This window comes from Argopecten irradians, chromosome 6, assembly GCF_041381155.1.
Source record: "Argopecten irradians isolate NY chromosome 6, Ai_NY, whole genome shotgun sequence".
In the NCBI taxonomy this organism is placed as follows: Eukaryota; Metazoa; Mollusca; class Bivalvia; order Pectinida; family Pectinidae; genus Argopecten; species Argopecten irradians.
This window is the reverse complement of record NC_091139.1, coordinates 2,144,762-2,165,698: the sequence shown is the minus strand read 5'-3', so window position 1 is coordinate 2,165,698 and position 20,937 is coordinate 2,144,762. Positions and strand designations below refer to the sequence as shown.

Sequence of the window (20,937 nt, the reverse complement as noted above, 5' to 3'; positions counted from 1 at the left end):
TATAATTGTTCTGTCTTGATTGACATGTCATATCTTAAGCAATGTTCTGGACTATTTTGTTACAGAGTTCCAGATGGGTCTGCCTAATGATGATGATCGGATCAATGCTCTGCTGGGCATGCTTGCTAAACCAGGACATCCCATGTCTAAGTTCTTCACAGGTATCAATAGATCATCACATGACCAGATCATGTGTTATCCATGGAAATGGTCACATTTTCAGCAACACAGGTTATCTAATTACAAATTAATCTGAATAGAGTTCCAATTATCAAAACTTAATTACAAAGGAATATTGATAAAGCAATTAATATATATAGTTTCAATCTTCACTTGGTCCAGATTGTCTTTCTGGAATCAGCAATGATAATGATATGCAAAGCTACTCTTTTTGGTATTTGACTGACATATTATAATAAGTCTTTATGCAGTTCACTGACCTTACTTTATTTCGCAAAAATAAAAATAATTTTAATGGATTCAACACCATTATATTATTCAAGCTTGATTTATATCTATCATACAGGAAATGCAGAAACACTGAGAACAATTCCGAAACAGAATGGTATCAATGTATACAGGCGATTGCGGGACTTCTACACTCGGATGTATTCCTCACACTATATGACTGTGGCCATGCAGTCCAAAGGTGAGGTCATCATAATCATACTATTAGTAACGTCTATAGAAAGGTCAAGGTCGTTATATCATATTGTCAGTGAAGTATCAGGAAGGTCAAGGTCATCATAATCATACTATCGAATATGTCTATATGAAGTTCAAGGTTATTTTAATCATACTTTGGTAATAATCAAACTATCAAATATGTCTATCAGAAGTTCAAGGTCATTGTAATTATACTGTCATCATAATCATGCTGTTAGTTATATCTATAAGAAGGTCAAGGTCATCATAATCATACTGTCAGTTATTTCTAAAGGAAGGTCAAGGTCATTGTAATCGTACTGTCATTATAAACATACTGTCTGCTATATCTATAGGAAGTCAAGGTCATCATAATCATACTGTCAGTTATTTCTAAAGGAAGGTCAAGGTCATTGTAATCGTACTGTCATTATAAACATACTGTCTGCTATATCTATAGGAAGTCAAGGTCATCATAATAATACTGTCAGTTATGTCTATAGGAAGTCAAGGTCATCATAATCATAATGTCTGTAAAGTCTATAAGAAGGTCAAGTCATCATAATAATACTATCAAATATGTCTATCAGAAGTTCAAGGTCATTGTAATCATACTGTCATCATAATCATACTGTCAGTTATATCTATAGGGAGGTCAAGGTCATCATAATAATACTGTCTGTAAAGTCTATAAGAAGGTCAAGGTCATCATAATCATACTGTCTGTAAAGTCTATAAGAAGGTCAAGGTCATCATAATCATACTGTCATAAATTCTTAAGGAAGGTCAAAGTCATAATCACCACAATGTGGATATATATTTAAGGAAAAGGCAACATCACATTCATCGTGATATCCCAGTTATCATCATTTGTGTATCAGAAATTTATGTCTTATAAAATCTAAAGGAATGAAGGAAGATTGAGGGGTTGAAATACAATATATTTCACGCTGAATCAAACCCCACTTAAGTGATTTAATGCTTGAATGTTTTTTATATCACACCAGATAGCCTAGACACACTAGAGGAATGGGCTAAAGAGGTCTTCTCAGCTGTACCACACAAGTAAGTTTACTGTTATCCTCCAGATAGCCTAGACACACTAGAGGAATGGACTAAAGAGGTCTTCTCAGCTGTACCACACAAGTAAGTTTACTGTTATCCTCCAGATAGCCTAGACACACTAGAGGAATGGACTAAAGAGGTCTTCTCAGCTGTACCACACAAGTAAGTTTACTGTTATTCTCCAGATAGCCTATAGACACACTAGAGGAATAGGCTAAAGAGGTCTTCTCAGCTGTACCACACAAGTAAGTTTACTGTTATTCTCCAGATAGCCTAGACACACTAGAGGAATGGGCTAAAGAGGTCTTCTCAGCTGTACCACACAAGTAAGTTTACTGTTATCCTCCAGATAGCCTAGACACACTAGAGGAATGGGCTAAAGAGGTCTTCTCAGCTGTACCACACAAGTAAGTTTACTGTTATCCTCCAGATAGCCTAGACACACTAGAGGAATGGGCTAAAGAGGTCTTCTCAGCTGTACCACACAAGTAAGTTTACTGTTATCCTCCAGATAGCCTAGACACACTAGAGGAATGGGCTAAAGAGGTCTTCTCAGCTGTACCACACAAGTAAGTTTACTGTTATCCTCGAGATAGCCTATAGACACACTAGAGGAATGGGCTAAAGAGGTCTTCTTAGCTGTACCACACAAGTAAGTTTACTGTTATCCTCCAGATAGCCTAGATACACTAGAGGAATGGGCTAAAGAGGTCTTCTAAGCTGTACCACACAAGTAAATTTACTGTTATCCTCCAGATAGCCTACACATACTAGAGGAATGGGCTAAAGAGGTCTTCTCAGCTGTACCACACAAGTAAGTTTACTGTTATCCTCCAGATAGCCTAGACACACTAGAGGAATGGGCTAAAGAGGTCTTCTCAGCTGTACCACACAAGTAAGTTTACTGTTATCCTCCAGATAGCCTAGACACACTAGAGGAATGGGCTAAAGAGGTCTTCTCAGCTGTACCACACAAGTAAGTTTACTGTTATCCTCCAGATAGCCTAGACACACTAGAGGAATGGACTAAAGAGGTCTTCTCAGCTGTACCACACAAGTAAGTTTACTGTTATCCTCCAGATAGCCTAGACACACTAGAGGAATGGGCTAAAGAGGTCTTCTCAGCTGTACCACACAAGTAAGTTTACTGTTATCCTCCAGATAGCCTAGACACACTAGAGGAATGGGCTAAAGAGGTCTTCTCAGCTGTACCACACAAGTAAGTTTACTGCTATCCTCCAGATAGCCTAGACACACTAGAGGAATGGGCTAAAGAGGTCTTCTCAGCTGTACCACACAAGTAAGTTTACTGTTATCCTTCAGATAGCCTAGACACACTAGAGGAATGGACTAAAGAGGTCTTCTCAGCTGTACCACACAAGTAAGTTTACTGTTATCCTCCAGATAGCCTAGACACACTAGAGGAATGGGCTAAAGAGGTCTTCTCAGCTGTACCACACAAGTAAGTTTACTGTTATCCTCCAGATAGCCTAGACACACTAGAGGATTGGGCTAAAGAGGTCTTCTCAGCTGTACCACACAAATAAGTTTACTGCTATCCTCCAGATAGCCTAGACACACTAGAGGAATGGGCTAAAGAGGTCTTCTCAGCTGTACCACACAAATAAGTTTACTGTTATCCTCCACATAGCCTAGACACACTAGAGGAATGGACTAAAGAGGTCTTCTCAGCTATACCACACAAGTAAGTTTACTGTTATCCTCCAGATAGCCTAGACACACTAGAGGAATGAACTAAAGAGGTCTTCTCAGCTGTACCACACAAGTAAGTTTACTATTATCCTCCAGATAGCCTAGACACACTAGAGGAATGGGCTAAAGTGGTCTTCTCAGCTGTACCACACAAGTAAGTTTACTGTTATCCTCCAGATAGCCTAGACACACTAGAGGAATGGACTAAAGAGGTCTTCTCAGCTGTACCACACATGTAAGTTTACTGTTATCCTCCAGATAGCCTAGACACACTAGAGGAATGGGCTAAAGAGGTCTTCTCAGCTGTACCACACAAGTAAGTTTACTGTTATCCTCCAGATAGCCTAGACACACTAGAGGAATGGACTAAAGAGGTCTTCTCAGCTGTACCACACAAGTAAGTTTACTGTTATCCTCCAGATAGCCTACACACACTAGAGGAATGGGCTAAAGAGGTCTTCTCAGCTGTACCACACAAGTAAGTTTACTGTTATCCTTCAGATAGCCTACACACACTAGAGGAATGGACTAAAGAGGTCTTCTCAGCTGTACCACACAAGTAAGTTTACTGTTATCCTCCAGATAGCCTATAGACACACTAGAGGAATGGGCTAAAGAGGTCTTCTCAGCTGTACCACACAAGTAAGGTTACTGTTATCCTCCAGATAGCCTATAGACACACTAGAGGAATGGGCTAAAGAGGTCTTCTTAGCTGTACCACAGAAGTAAGTTTACTGTTATCCTCCAGATAGCCTAGACACACTAGAGGAATGGGCTAAAGAGGTTTTCTCAGCTGTACCACACAAGTAAGTTTTCTGTTATCCTCCAGATAGCCTAGACACAATAGAGGAATGGGCTAAAGAGGTCTTCTCAGCTGTACCACACAAGTAAGTTTACTGTTATCATCCAGATAGCCTAGACACACTAGAGGAATGGACTAAAGAGGTCTTCTCAGCTGTACCACACAAGTAAGTTTACTGTTATCCTCCAGATAGCCTACAAACACTAGAGGAATGGGCTAAAGAGGTCTTCTCAGCTGTACCACACAAGTAAGTTTACTGTTATCCTCCAGATAGCCTACACACACTAGAGGAATGGGCTAAAGAGGTCTTCTCAGCTGTACCACACAAGTAAGTTTACTGTTATCCTCCAGATAGCCTATAGACACACTAGAGGAATGAGCTAAAGAGGTCTTCTCAGCTGTACCACACAAGTAAGTTTACTGTTATCTTCCAGATAGCCTAGACACACTAGAGGAATGGGCTTAAGAGGTCTTCTCAGCTGTACCACACAAGTAAGTTTACTGTTATCCTCCAGATAGCCTAGACACACTAGAGGAATGGACTAAAGAGGTCTTCTCAGCTGTACCACACAAGTAAGTTTACTGTTATCCTCCAGATAGCCTAGACACACTAGAGGAATGGACTAAAGAGGTCTTCTCAGCTGTACCACACAAGTAAGTTTACTGTTATCCTCCAGATAGCCTACAAACACTAGAGGAATGGGCTAAAGAGGTCTTCTCAGCTGTACCACACAAGTAAGTTTACTGTTATCCTCCAGATAGCCTAGACACACTAGAGGAATGGGCTAAAGAGGTCTTCTCAGCTGTACCACACAAGTAAGTTTACTGTTATCCTCCAGATAGCCTATAGACACACTAGAGGAATGAGCTAAAGAGGTCTTCTCAGCTGTACCACACAAGTAAATTTACTGTTATCCTCCAGATAGCCTACACACACTAGAGGAATGGGCTAAAGAGGTCTTCTCAGCTGTACCACACAAGTAAGTTTACTGTTATCCTCCAGATAGCCTACACACACTAGAGGAATGGGCTAAAGAGGTCTTCTCAGCTGTACCACACAAGTAAGTTTACTGTTATCCTCCAGATAGCCTACACACACTAGAGGAATGGACTAAAGAGGTCTTCTCAGCTGTACCACACAAGTAAGTTTACTGTTATCCTCCAGATAGCCTATAGACACACTAGAGGAATGGGCTAAAGAGGTCTTCTCAGCTGTACCACACAAGTAAGGTTACTGTTATCCTCCAGATAGCCTATAGACACACTAGAGGAATGGGCTAAAGAGGTCTTCTTAGCTGTACCACACAAGTAAGTTTACTGTTATCCTCCAGATAGCCTAGACACACTAGAGGAATGGGCTAGAGAGGTCTTCTCAGCTGTACCACACAAGTAAGTTTACTGTTATCCTCCAGATAGCCTAGACACACTAGAGGAATGGGCTAAAGAGGTCTTCTCAGCTGTACCACACAAGTAAGTTTACTGTTATCCTCCAGATAGCCTAGACACACTAGAGGAATGGACTAAAGAGGTCTTCTCAGCTGTACCACACAAGTAAGTTTACTGTTATCCTCCAGATAGCCTACACACACTAGAGGATTGGGCTAAAGAGGTCTTCTCAGCTGTACCACACAAGTAAGTTTACTGTTATCCTCCAGATAGCCTACACACATAGAGGAATGGGCTAAAGAGGTCTTCTCAGCTGTACCACACAAGTAAGTTTACTGTTATCCTCCAGATAGCCTAACACACTAGAGGAATGGGCTAAAGAGGTCTTCTCAGCTGTACCACACAAGTAAGTTTACTGTTATCCTCCAGATAGCCTAGACACACTAGAGGAATGGGCTAAAGAGGTCTTCTCAGCTGTACCACACAAGTAAGTTTACTGTTATCCTCCAGATAGCCTAGACACACTAGAGGAATGAGCTAAAGAGGTCTTCTCAGCTGTACCACACAAGTAAGTTTACTGTTATCTTCCAGATAGCCTAGACACACTAGAGGAATGGGCTTAAGAGGTCTTCTCAGCTGTACCACACAAGTAAGTTTACTGTTATCCTCCAGATAGCCTAGACACACTAGAGGAATGGACTAAAGAGGTCTTCTCAGCTGTACCACACAAGTAAGTTTACTGTTATCCTCCAGATAGCCTAGACACACTAAGCTAAGAGGAATGACTAAAGAGAATGGTCTTCTTCTCAGCTGTACCACACAAGTAAGTTTACTGTTATCCTCCAGATAGCCTAACACACACTAGAGGAATGGGCTAAAGAGGTCTTCTCAGCTGTACCACACAAGTAAGTTTACTGTTATCCTCCAGATAGCCTAGACACACTAGAGGAATGGGCTAAAGAGGTCTTCTCAGCTGTACCACACAAGTAAGTTTACTGTTATCCTCCAGATAGCCTACACACACTAGAGGAATGGGCTAAAGAGGTCTTCTCAGCTGTACCACACAAGTAAGTTTACTGTTATCCTCCAGATAGCCTACACACACTAGAGGAATGGGCTAAAGAGGTCTTCTCAGCCTACACACACTAGAGGAATGGGCTAAAGAGGTCTTCTCAGCTGTACCACACAAGTAAGTTTACTGTTATCCTCCAGATTCATTTGGGAAAATTTCAACAAGTTTTCAATTTTTGTGATTCAATTATTTTCTTATGTTTTTTGCTGCCAAAGAAAACACTAAACAATTAATTGTTCCCACAGAAGCATTAGATTGGAATACTGAACCAAATACATTTTACTAGTACTATGTATTTCATGATGTCTTGGTGTTTTTGTTTTTTACCCACAGTACATGTGCTATGGACATTATTATCTATTTTTTGTCTGTTTACTTTATCAGATGAATGTCTCTTTAAGAAAATAATTTACAATATACTTGTGATTGATTAATCATTGATATTAATTATTTTGTATACTATTTCTCTTCCTTTCAGTGGTCTTCCACAACCTGAGTTCCATGACTTAAAGGTAAGAACGTAATAATCAGGATTGCGAGTGTGCTTAGTGAAAATACTGAAAATGTGATTATTTACCAAATATGCATAATTTATTACTGTTAATTATCATTTTCCTATGATGATTTAATTATGATACTACAGATGATATATGGAAATTTATATTTTAAAATCTAAACAAATTGTGATTGTTTGTTTTCCAGGAGCCTTTTGACACCCAACAGTTTAGGAAGATCTACAAAGGTAAAATCGTGTTACTTTACTCTGTTATAACATCAAAGATAAAATTAATTGCCAATTAAAATACAATGTAGGCCAAATTATATCCAGGAAAAAAAATGTACTCCGATAAATAACTGATGAGGGGACTATCCATAATCTGAACACATGCAGACATGTTAACCCTACCGATTCAGACGGAAGTCTACCGCTTTTGAGGCTGATATTCTGCCTACCGCTTTAATATCCAAATATTCTGATTTCTGGAAAATATCTTCTTAATTTTTTTTATCCGATTTCTGAATTTTTTAAAGACATGGCGGTTTCAAAATGCATACCAGACTGAGTAGGAGGACTGGCTTGGTAATTAAGTAAACAAAGGAGGTGTGAACATTCCCTGACCAACACCCACTGGTGCTAATTAACAGCCGAGTTCCACCTTGGCTTGGTGGTGTCACTTATTACACGTGTCTGTGTGTAACGATGTGTATTATGTAGGCCTACTGTTAGGAAACAATCATTTGGCCTTTCCATATATTTTGTGCTTAAAACTAGTTAGCATCATTTCAAAAACAAACACTACTTATAATTGAAATGATTTACTCACGTTTTTAATGTAAAATAGGCGTATATAGTGTCTGCTGAAAGTCATAAACTTTGCAATCGTAATGGCCGCCATTTTGGAATGGGGCTATCTAATAGAGGAGCCGAATTCGTATAAAATTCAGGATTTTACAAAAAAAAACAAAATGGTTTTTTTTGCAGGGAGCTTATTTCTCTAGAATATTGGTGTAAAATTTAGAAACAAATTTTTGTATTTTTCCTTGGTTAAAGCAAAAGAAAATGAGTCCAGTATGTATTACAAAAAAAAAAAAGAAAAAAATTAAGTAGACAAAATGTCTATTTTAAAAAAGGTGATAAATAGCATTGAAATTGGCATTTTTCATCTTCTAAATGTAATGTAAGCCTTAATTAACATTGAGAAATGCAAAATGAGCCACCAAGGCCTATGGTGATAATCAAAGTTAAAACATAATTTGTTAACAAAATATGATTTTGTAATTGTTTTGCATATTATTGATATTTTTATATCTCTGATGTGCCGCAAAGAATGTCGCGCGCATTGCTACCACTTTGGAGTCAAAAATCTACCTCTTTTTGGTCACCAAAGGTTAACATGTCTGCACATGCATCCCCATACCAAACTGCCCAGATTGTAAGATTTCTGGACTGATGGATGCTATTTGCTAAGTCAATAATCAAATCTGTTGCCTGATATTTACATCCAGATTATGAGTTTTCAAGGCTATCAGCATCCAGATTATTGCATGTCCACTGTAAACGATTTTTATGCGACAGATTCTACTTCTGAAATTAAAAGTGAATCATTGTCACTCTTATAATCACGAATTTATATAATATGTGTTGTTTGACTTTAGTGGTGCCAGTCGAGGAAACACACAAATTGTATGTGAACTGGGCATTACCTCCGGCCCTGGGCAAGTACAGGCACAAACCTTTGGATTACTTGTCAACAGTGTTGTGTGATGAGGGCCAGGGCAGCATTCTCGCCTTCCTGAAGGAAAAGTAAGTCTGTTTTCCCATGATTACTGATCAATAATGTTCATCAGGTAAATAGAGGTAACCTATTGGTGATTATGAATGTAAGCTTAAGGATGTTAGGAATCTTACTTAGAGTCCTATCTACTTGTAACGACTTTATTTTTGTGTATGACAATATGTCACGTCCTCGTTACTCATCATATTCGAGAATACATGAATTCGCATTCAAAGGTGTTTCTTGACAATTATGCATTCATACAATACACATTTTTTCAATTGCTTGCAAAATGTTTGAATATGCTTTCAAGCTCTCTTGCACACAAAATTTGGCATCTCTCAAAAGTGAATTTTAACAGTACAAAGTTCTGATAAAAATGACTAAGATAATTATACAGTTGATAATTAAAAAATAGTTTGTCACCTGTTGTTAATATAAAAGTTAAACTACTTTTATCCTACTTCATACCATAATTCTGTCAATGTTTCCAAGACTTTTTCCCCCCTGTGATTACAGACTCTGGGCCTTGTCCATCGTAGGGGGTTACAGTTACGATGGATTTGAGATGAATTCTACGATGACGAGTTTCTCTGTTGTTGTCACGCTCACAGATGTTGGTCTGGAACATCATGAGGAAGTAAGATGATGAAAATGATATAGATCAGTTATTGTAAAATTATAACGATAAAAATACTTGTCTTTCATCATGGAGAATACATTAACACTGGTAGCCCCATTATGTTAATTTTTTTCTCGAACTGTTATTTTAATCAGATTAGTTATTATTTAAATATTTACGTTAGTAATATCTGTTTTACTGTTATTACATGTATTATGAATTTAGTTATTTTTAACAAATAGCATGTTATTACGTTATATTTTTGCTACTGTGTTATCTTCATCTTTGCATGCGTTAGTCTTTTATAAATGATGTTAGATTCAGTGGCTGATGTTATTATTTACTGTGCATGGTTATTATTTTAATTTCCCTTGCTATTGCCAGCATATTACGTTAGTTTTATGTGGAACTTTTTTAAATGATGCTGTGAAGCCTTAAACCAACCAATTCTGTTTTGATTTGGTCATGAAAAAAAGCCTTTCACATTTGCTCTTATTAAATAATATTTCCAAACCCAGGTAGTTGAGGCAATATTCCAGTACATACACATGCTAGAGGAAGTAGGCCCTCAGGAATGGCTGTACCGGGAGCTCAAACAGATCGAGGATAGCAAGTTCAGATGGAAAGAACAGGTAAGTTCTTCATCTGTATCAAAATTTATCAAAATCAGACAAAACCAAAATCAGAATCTAACAATAGAACTATCTAAGGAGCTTTTTCTTAAAAAAAAGATAGAAGTCCTATCTAAATCTAACAGGAGTTTTATTGTATAGCCAAAGTCCTATCTAAATCTAACAGGAGTTTTGTTGTATAGCCGAAGTCCTATCTAAATCTAACAGGAGTTTTGTTGTATAGCCAAAGTCCTATCTAAATCTAACAGGAGTTTTATTGTATAGCCGAAGTCCTATCTAAATCTAACAGGAGTTTTATTGTATCGCCGATTATTTTCTAGGACTGGGTATTGTAACAGACAAACCAATGCGATACGTATTGACAATACACTGAAATGATACATAAATGATACATAATACGTACAGTCGAGACTAATAAAATCTGTTACCTGTAAGTGATCGAGATCTAACGCCTCAGTTGGGATGTTACAAAATCTTAGCCCTCGACTGAGATAAACCGATCTAAATCACTTACAGGTAATAGATTTTTTTTCTCGCACCTCCCTATATATCTAGTTGTATATAATAAACCCCATCTATATGAGTTTAGAGTGCATGAGTATCCCGTCTGGGGCCTCTCTTATCAAAGCGGAACAGCCACATCATCTTCGTTTCAAATTTAGTCCTTCCGCGTAGGAATATAGTTCGGTCAAGGATCAAACGGTACATATTATTTTAATAATAATCAAACAACAACCAAACCATACAAAGTAATAGCATCAACAACGAAAAACAGTTTGAATGCATAGTTGTCTTATAGTATTATCTAGGTCGTGTGACGTCACTCACAAACTTGTTTTTCCGGAAATTTACAAATCGTCGTCGGAGTCGGTGATAACTGGACGTCTAAATGTAGCTCTACGATTTGTTGGTGCCAGGGTTGATGATTGTTAGCTCACCTGGTCCAAAGGACCGAGGTGAGCTTATGGGATACCGCAGCGTCCAGCGTCCGGCGTCCGGCGTCCGTCAACAATCGACTTCTTCTCCATAACCGCCGGTCGGATTTCAATAAAATTTGACTGGTAGCATCCTTATGGGCTACTAACTGAAAATTGTACAAATGATGGGGCTGACCCCCCGGGGGCCTGAGGGGCGGGGCCAAAAGGGGTCAATTTGGCTATTTCCATATAAACGACTTCTTCTCTGAAACCAAGCATGGGATACCACCCATAATGCAATGATACCATCCTTATAGTGTGGGGATTCAAAATTGTACAAATAATGGGGCTGACCCCCCCGGGGCCTGAGGGGCGGGGTCAAAAGGGGCCAATTTGGCTATTTCCATATAAACGACTTCTTCTCTGAAACTAAGTATGGTATAGCACCCATAATGCAATGGTAGCATCCTTATAGGGTGGGGATTCAAAATTGTGCAAATGATAGGGCTGACCTCCCGGGGGCCTGAGGGGCGGGGTCAAAAGGGGTCAATTTGGCTATTTCCATATAAATGACTTCTTCTCTGCAACTAAGCATGGTATAGCACCCATTATGCAATGGTAGCATCCTTATAGTGTGGGGATTCAAAATTGTGCAAATGATAGGGCTGACCCCTGGGGGGCCTGAGGGGCGGGGTAAAAAGGGGTCAATTTGGCTATTTCCATATAAATGACTTCTTCTCTGCAACTAAGCATGGTATAGCACCCATAATGCAATGGTAGCATCCTTGTAGGCTGGGGATTCCAAATTGAGCAAATGATAGAGCTGACCCCCGGGGGCCTGAGGGGCGGGGTCAAAAGTGGTCAATTTCCATATAAATGACTTTTTCTCTGCAACTTAACATGGGATTGCGCTCATAATGCAATGGTTACATCCTTATAGGGTTTGGATTCAAAATTTTACAAATGATGGGGCTGACCCCCCCGGGAGCCTGAAGGGTGGGGTCAAAAGGGGTCAATTTAGCTATTTCCATATAAACGACTTCTTCTCTGCAACTAAGAATGGAAGAGCACTTATAATGCAATGGTAGCATCCTTATAGGGTTGGGATTTGAAATTGTACAAATGATAGGGCTGACCCCCAGGGCCTTTAACGGCAATAGATGCGAGGTCAAAAAGGTCAATTAGGCTACTATTTTCATATAAATTACTTTGTCTCTGAACCTATGTATTGGATAGCATATTTGTATGGTATCAATAGCATCATTGTATGGTTGTGATTCAAAATTAAACTTTGGGAGTCAATTTTGCTTATTTTTCTAATTGTCAGATTCTTGTGATAATTACTAACAAAAAGCCAGGTGAGCGATACAGGCCCTCTGTGCCTCTTGTTGTTAATTGTAATGTTAAAAACACCACCATTTATAACACTTCCTGTTAAAACAGACCGTTCTGATTTCTGTTGTGCACATGTGTTTGATTGTCGGTACACGCTTGGGACATGGATTTGACCTCCATCAACAGGATTAGACCTAACGTTAGGCCTAGTGTTACAAAGCATGGATGAAATGTCGTGTTTTTGAGTACTCGTCATCGCCCGGTAATTGTTAAGAGAATTTGGATTTTTGTGGCCGGTTATTTGCACAGCTTGTGTATCGGGGATGTTATTTTCCAGAAGTTTCTGACAGAGATGTTTCCTGACAGATGTGTTTGTAAGTCTTTTCTCACCTTTTATGTTTGCATTGATTGTCATTGTTTTCATTAGATTTTTTAATTTGTTCTGACCAACAGGGCATCTCGTAAACCATTGGTCATACTTTGTTGGATTTTTTAGTGTACTAGCGGCCAGGTAGAATGGGTGGTCTTTTCCGGAGAAGTCACTGGGCCTTTTTTCTTTGTATGTTTTATATATTTTAACCGGACATCTCTCGGGGTTTTCCAAATTTCCATAAGCTCTTGGTTTCTTTCTAAACAAAGATATGTCTGCCCCCGTCCTGGTCTTTGTCTGTCGTTCATTATATTCCAGGTATTCCCTTTCCAATTCCGGATCATATCTGTGATGGATGTCTCCCCAGCATAGAGCCCTGTGTTCCGCTGCCCCACCCCTCATTCCAAACAACAAAGTGCTGTTAAACCATAACGTGTTTGAAATTGAGTTCGTGGAATTTGCTCCAAGTTCTCAGGCATCATAAAGTTAATTGATTTCAGCGTCGGAAATCGCATCTGCGGTTTTTGGTTGGTTCCTAATCCTTGTTTTTTAAGATGTTTTTGTTTGCTTTTTAATGTATTTCTTGTTTTTGAGAAACAAACGGATGTTATCAAACTCTCCTCGTATTTCCTCTGTTTAAGTACCCTTTCAAAGCTTCCTAACATTCCCCTTAGACTTGTTGGTTCGTACTCCGAACCATCTTTTTGTCGGACACTCATGAAAAATTGAGTGAGAAGTTGATCAAGCTCACTATATGGAATGTCTGAGATTTCACGGGTTTCTTCCTGTGTTGATAAAAAATCTCGAAGCAGCTTTACATGCCCAGATGTCTTTCTTTTGGTGCTCGTATTTTCATTTTCTGTTATGAAATCGTCTACATCATCAGGTGTAGTTGCTATGAATCTTGGGTTAAAGGTCTGATTTTTATTTTTTGACAGGCTAGGTGACAGTATTTTAGATTCATTAATCTCGCGATCCATAGGGTATTTAGGTCCACCATAGGTAACATTAAGAGTGTTCGCCCGAGGGGGTAGGCTAGTTGCGCTGGGTAGGGAAGGGAATGTCCCTGGCGATGGAGCTGTGGCTAGTTGATTATTGGTTGGATTGGCAATAGATAGGCCCGGGGGTGGGGGCGACTCACTTGTTGGCTGAGGCGGAGAGTTTTGTGGATTGAACAGTTGAAGAATTTCCTTATCAAATACAACATGGTCATCAAGGCCTTTGATTAACTCGTGTCTTGCACACCTGATTATCTCGCCGTCAAAGGAGTGAATAACGTAATATGTATATGTTCCTAAAGGTTTTTCAATAGACACAATTTTACCACGTTTTCCATTTTGTCCAACACGTACAGTATCACCAACCCTGAAGTTCATGTTTTTCTTGATCGATCGAGCAGACGATTATCGAACCGAATAATCGATAAGTGATGACGTAATAAAAAATGTGTTGTCATTAAATGATGACGTTTTGTTTTTTGTTGTGCAAACTTTAAATCAGCTGATGATCTGGATTGTGACTTTATTTACCATTACGGAACATTATTGATACAATGTATATGTCGGCAAATTAAATATGACAACATTTTAACAATTTATACAATGTACAGTATTGTATCTACATGTATAACTGTTATGTGTGTACACATATTGTGTTGCGGTTTATGCACTTGTTCACCGATTTCAGAATATAACGTCACTTGTGCGGATGAATACATGAATGAGTTAAAATTCCGCCAAAAATCACATAAAGGTACCAGACAGATCGGACGAGATAGAAAAATCTAGCACCGGGTATCACGTGAGATTTCCCTGTCAGAGGTGCGAGAATGTCTTATGTGACTTTCCAAGGGACCATCACAAAAAAGTCACATAAGACAGGGAGTCACTTAAGACAGTCCAAGTTCATCCGCAGCATTACTGTACAAAAATCTGTTTTTAATTGTCTGTAAATTTATTCTTCATTATAAATATATCAATTACCTGATTTTTTGAAAATAAATAGAAAATAATAATAAAAAAATAAAACAAAAATGAAAAATTATCTTATTTTTTTTAATTAAAAATCATTTAGATCTAGTAATAAATTACAAGCAGACATACATTGATGTTTGGTTTTAAACTTTGTTCAAGAAAAAAATTCTATCTGGAGGGGGTATGATTTTGGGTTAAAAATCTCATTTTTTTATTTTTTTTGCAATTAAAAAAAATATTTGTGTGTCATGGTTTTTTAGGCTTGAAAAAAAATACAAAAATCACACTTGTCTGAAGACAATTGCAGATGTTGTGTAAATTAAAAAGCATTACTACTGTACAGTAGAGGTAACATTTTAAAACCTGGGCTTTATTTTGCTGAATTTTACAAATCTACTGTACACTGCTACCAACTGGCGGCCATTACAGAAGCCCAAGTCGTGTGCATTTGTTTTTACAAGAATTTTTGGTGTTATGAGAAATGTTTGAAGACAATATAGTGTTTCTGACTTTGGGATGGCAGTTATAATGATTGTTTACTGATATCAAAGTCACATAAGACAGGGAGTCGCTACATACAGGGGGTCGCTACATACAGGGGGTCGCTCAGACAGTCTCGACTGTATTCGCTCAGACAGTCTCGACTGTATTGCCAATACACTGAAACGATACATAATACGTATTGACAATACACTAAAATGATACATAAAAGATACATAATACATATTGACAATACACTGAAACGATACATAAAGGATACATAATACGTATTGACAATACACTGAAACGATACATAAATGATACATAATACGTATTGACGATACACTGAAACGATACATAATACGTATTGACATCACACTGAAACGATATACATAATACGTATTGATGATGATACACTGAAACGATACATAATACGTATTGACAATACACTGAAACGATACATAAATGATACATAATACGTATTGACAATACACTGAAACGATACATAATACGTATTGACAATACACTGAAACGATACATAAATTATACATAATACGTATTGACAATACACTGAAACGATACATAATACGTATTGACAATACACTAAAATGATACATAAAAGATACATAATACATATTGACAATACACTGAAACGATACATAAATGATAACATAATATGTATTGACGATACACTGAAACGATACATAATACGTATTGACATTACACTGAAACGATACATAATACGTATTGACGATACACTGAAACGATACATAATACGTATTGATGATAAACTGAAACGATACATAAATGATACATTATACGTATTGACAATACACTGAAACGATACATAATACGTATTGAAGATACACTGAAACGATACATAAACGATACATAATACGTATTGACAATACACTGAAACGATACATAAATGATACATAATATCGTATTGACGATACACTGAAACGATACATAATACGTATTGACGATACACTGAAACGATACATAAATGATACATAATACGTATTGACGATACACTGAAACGATACATAATACGTATTGACAATACACTGAAACGATACATAAACGATACATAATATGTATTGACGATACACTGAAACGATACATAAACGATACATGATACGTATTGACAATACACTGAAATGATACATAAACGATACATAATATGTATTGACAATACACTGAAACGATACATAATACGTATTGACAATACACTGAAATGATACATAAAGGATACATAATACGATTGACAATACACTGAAATGATACATAAACGATACATAATCCGTATTGACGATACACTGAAACGATACATAAATGATACATAATATGTATTGACAATACACTGAAACGATACATAAACGATACATAATACGTATTGACAATACACTGAAACGATACATAAACGATACATAATCCGTATTGACGATACACTGAAACGATACATAAACGATACATAATACGTATTGACAATACACTGAAACGATACATAAACGATAAATAATACGTATTGACAATACACTGAAATGATACATAAACGATACATAATCCGTATTGACGATACACTGAAACCATACATAAACGATACATAATACGTATTGACAATACACTGAAACGATACATAATACGTATTGACAATACACTAAAATGATACATAAAAGATACATAATACATATTGACAATACACTAAAATGATACATAAAAGATACATAATACGTATTGACAATACACTGAAACGATACATAAAAGATACATAATATGTATTGACGATACACTGAAATGATACATAAATGATACATAATACGTATTGACAATACACTGAAATGATACATAAATGATACATAATACGTATTGACAATACACTGAAACGATACATAATATGTATTGACGATACACAAAAATGATACATAAATGATACATAATATGTATTGACAATACACTGAAACGATACATAATATGTATTGACAATACACTGAAACGATACATAAACAATACATAATCCGTATTGACGATACACTGAAAAGATACATAATACGTATTGACGATACACTGAAACGATACATAATACGTATTGACAATACACTGAAACGATACATAAATGATACATAACACATATTGACAATACACTGAAACGATACATAAATGATACATAATAGGTATTGACAATACACTGAAACGATACATAAACGATAAATAATACATATTGACAATACACTGAAACGATACATAAAGGATACATAATACGTATTGACAATACACTGAAACGATACATAAACGACATAAACGATACATAATACGTATTGACAATACACTGAAACGATACATAAAGGATACATAATATGTATTGACAATACACTGAAACGATACATAATACGTATTGACAATACACTGAAACGATACATAAATGATACATAATACGTATTGACAATACACTGAAACGATACATAAATGATACATAATATGTATTGACAATACACTGAAAAGATACATAATACGTATTGACGATACACTGAAACGATACATAATACGTATTGACAATACACTGAAACGATACATAAATGATACATAATACGTATTGACAATACACTGAAACGATACATAAATGATACATAATACGTATTGACAATACACTGAAAAGATACATAATACGTATTGACGATACACTGAAACGATACATAATACGTATTGACAATACACTGAAACGATACATAAATGATACATAATACGTATTGACAATACACTGAAACGATACATAAATGATACATAATATGTATTGACAATACACTGAAACGATACATAATACGTATTGACAATACACTGAAACGATACATAAATGATACATAATATGTATTGACAATACACTGAAACGATACATAATACGTATTGACAATACACTAAAATGATACATAAAAGATACATAATACGTATTGACGATACACTGAAACGATACATAAACGATACATAATACGTATTGACAATACACTGAAACGATACATAAACGATACATAATCCGTATTGACAATACACTGAAACGATACATAAACGATACATAATACATATTGACAATACACTGAAACGATACATAAACGATACATAATACGTATTGACAATACACTGAAATGATACATAAACGATACATAATACGTATTGACAATACACTGAAACGATACATAAACGATACAAAATAAGTATTGACGATACAATCGAAATATTTTTCATGTTAAAATTGTTACTGATGATGTGAAAACATTTCGGGTGCATCTAAGTGGCTCGGAAGCTTGACTCTTCCTTTCAATAGAATATGTTACAGAAATCCTTTCCCCAGATGGTATATTAAATGAGTTTTGAAAATGTCAGTTTTTAATATTTGAACGATACATCGATACAACAGCATATTGCCGTATCTGGAGTTGTTCAATACCGGTACAATCTGGTATATCGGTATACCAATCCAACCCTATTATTTTCACGGACCAAAATTTTCACGATATGATCTAAAAATTAGAAAATCAAATGTTTGCAATATGAATTTAAGGGTAGATATCATACAACCATTTTTCAATATTTCGCAGATCAAATTTCCGCGATCATAGCAATGTCCCGCAAAATCGTGAAAATATTGGACGCGCAAAAAAAAAAATCAGCTATACAGTAGTTCAATTTAAAAGGAGCTCATGTGTAAATCTGACAGGAATGTTGTACTGTCCAGTTTTTTTAAATTATTTTTACTGGAGATGGCTTTTGATAGAATAAATGACCAAAGTCAATTATGGTGCTTAGTTATAGAGATTTGATGTTGTACACTTTCTAATTTAGGGGGATCCTGTGGACTATGTAGAGAAAGTGTCTGAGAGCATGCAGATGTTCCCCTGGGAAGATGTGCTGACCGGCCGAACTGTTATGTATGATTACAATCCAACGGTAGGTCACTGTCAACACTAAAGATGTCTTTTGAAGGTACAATTCTCTATGTTTTTGATCCAATTGTCAAATGACCATCTTGCACTATAAACATATTTCTAGTCATGCTATCAAAAGATCAGTCTGTCATTTTGTACTCAAGACGTGGTTATGTTAAAACTATTCTAGAATTGGAAGGTTTGGAAATTAAGCTGATACAAAGCTTCAGAATGTATGGACTAAGGTATTTAGAATTATTGTATTTATACTCTTGAAGTTGAATCACTAAATTTTTATTTGCTAAAATTTGATTTTCTAGTTTTAGGACCATCTTACAAATATTTTGACCTCCGAAAATAACTTGTTTTGTTACTTGACTCTCTATATAAATGAAAATGAAGTAATTTTGACCGTTTTCAACAGAAACTGCTACAAAATCATTACAAAGGTACAAATCCTCAGAAAATATTGACCGGTCAATATTTTGACTGTTGACCGGCTGAGAATGTTTGCACGCGCTTAATTGTTGACGTCACGAAAACGAGAGCGCCCGCGCCAAATTTTCAGTTGTCGCACAGCCTTTGAGATCGACAGTTGTGACGGACGTAAAATGGCGTCAGAACTAGAACGGTTTGACAAAATTTCTGATCGAGGAATTTTGGATCTGATTGAAAACAGAGATTCTTGGAATACCAAAAATGTGATAAAGGGTCAGTGAAGATTTCGGAGTCGTATTGCCAGGCCAAGGACAAACAAATTTTAATATCAAAACAATACTCTTGTTTCGTTGTTTACTATTACGATGTTTAGCCTAGAATATTCAGGTAACAAAATAATTGTTTCATGCCTTATCAGACAACAGTCAAAACTCTTTTCCTTTGGTGTTGGGACCAACCTGAAAGAGTGTTTCCCTCGGCTTGCGGCCTCAGGGAAAACAGTTTCTCAGGTTGGTCCCAACACTTGGGAAAAGAGTTTTCACTGTTGACTGATAAGGCATGAAACAACTGTATAATACAGTATTGTTATATATACATAACTTTTATCTGACGTTTGTAGGTAATATCTGATTCTTTGGCTCATCTAAGACCAGATAATTGTAATATACTGCTAATGTCCAGCAAATTTGAGAACACTAACCAATGTCCGCTGGAGGAAAAATGGTACAAGACAAAGTATGGGGTCAGCGACTTGTCCAGTGACTTCATCCACAGACTTTCAGGTATAAATAGTGTTACTTTTGGTCAAGTTTACATATCAATAAATTTTTTAATTTTCGAAAAGACTAAAAATAATCTCATCCATTTAAATTAAAAGGAGAATTCTCAACTCAGATTTTAACAAATAGTTTGGTTTCTTTAAGTTATGTTTCAATTTTTAGCTCACCTGGCCCGAAGCATCGGTGAGCTTATGTTATGGCGCAGCGTCCGTCGTCCGTCTGTCCTTCCATCTTCCGTCCGTACAGAGTTTGTAAAAATTTTGCTCTGACTTGCCCCAACTTGGGGAAATAGAAGTAAATCCTATAAATCGCTACTTGTCCTAGAATTCTGCATGGATAGAAACCAAATTTGGCCAGAAACATCTTTGGGGGAAGAGGAACAGAGTCTGTATACATTTTGGCTCTGACCTCCCGGGGGGCATGAGGGGCGTGGCCCAATAGGGGAAATCGAGGTTAATCCTTTAAATCACTACCAGTCATAGATTTCTGTATAGAATGTAACCAAATTTGACCAG

General features: G+C 36.8%; 1 protein-coding gene across 1 annotated transcript in view; it reads left to right on the top strand.

Annotated features, from left to right (window-relative positions):
- LOC138324697 (nardilysin-like) overlaps positions 1–20,937 on the top strand; it is a 91,454-nt gene that overhangs the window by 8,461 nt on the left and 62,056 nt on the right. Inside the window, exons 7-16 of the mRNA XM_069269746.1 lie at positions 66–161; positions 527–649; positions 1,653–1,710; positions 7,162–7,195; positions 7,386–7,425; positions 8,841–8,988; positions 9,479–9,599; positions 10,100–10,213; positions 19,123–19,227; positions 20,263–20,425. Of these exons, the coding sequence (XP_069125847.1) occupies positions 66–161; positions 527–649; positions 1,653–1,710; positions 7,162–7,195; positions 7,386–7,425; positions 8,841–8,988; positions 9,479–9,599; positions 10,100–10,213; positions 19,123–19,227; positions 20,263–20,425 (1,002 nt within the window). The remainder of the gene's footprint in view (positions 1–65; positions 162–526; positions 650–1,652; positions 1,711–7,161; positions 7,196–7,385; positions 7,426–8,840; positions 8,989–9,478; positions 9,600–10,099; positions 10,214–19,122; positions 19,228–20,262; positions 20,426–20,937) is intronic.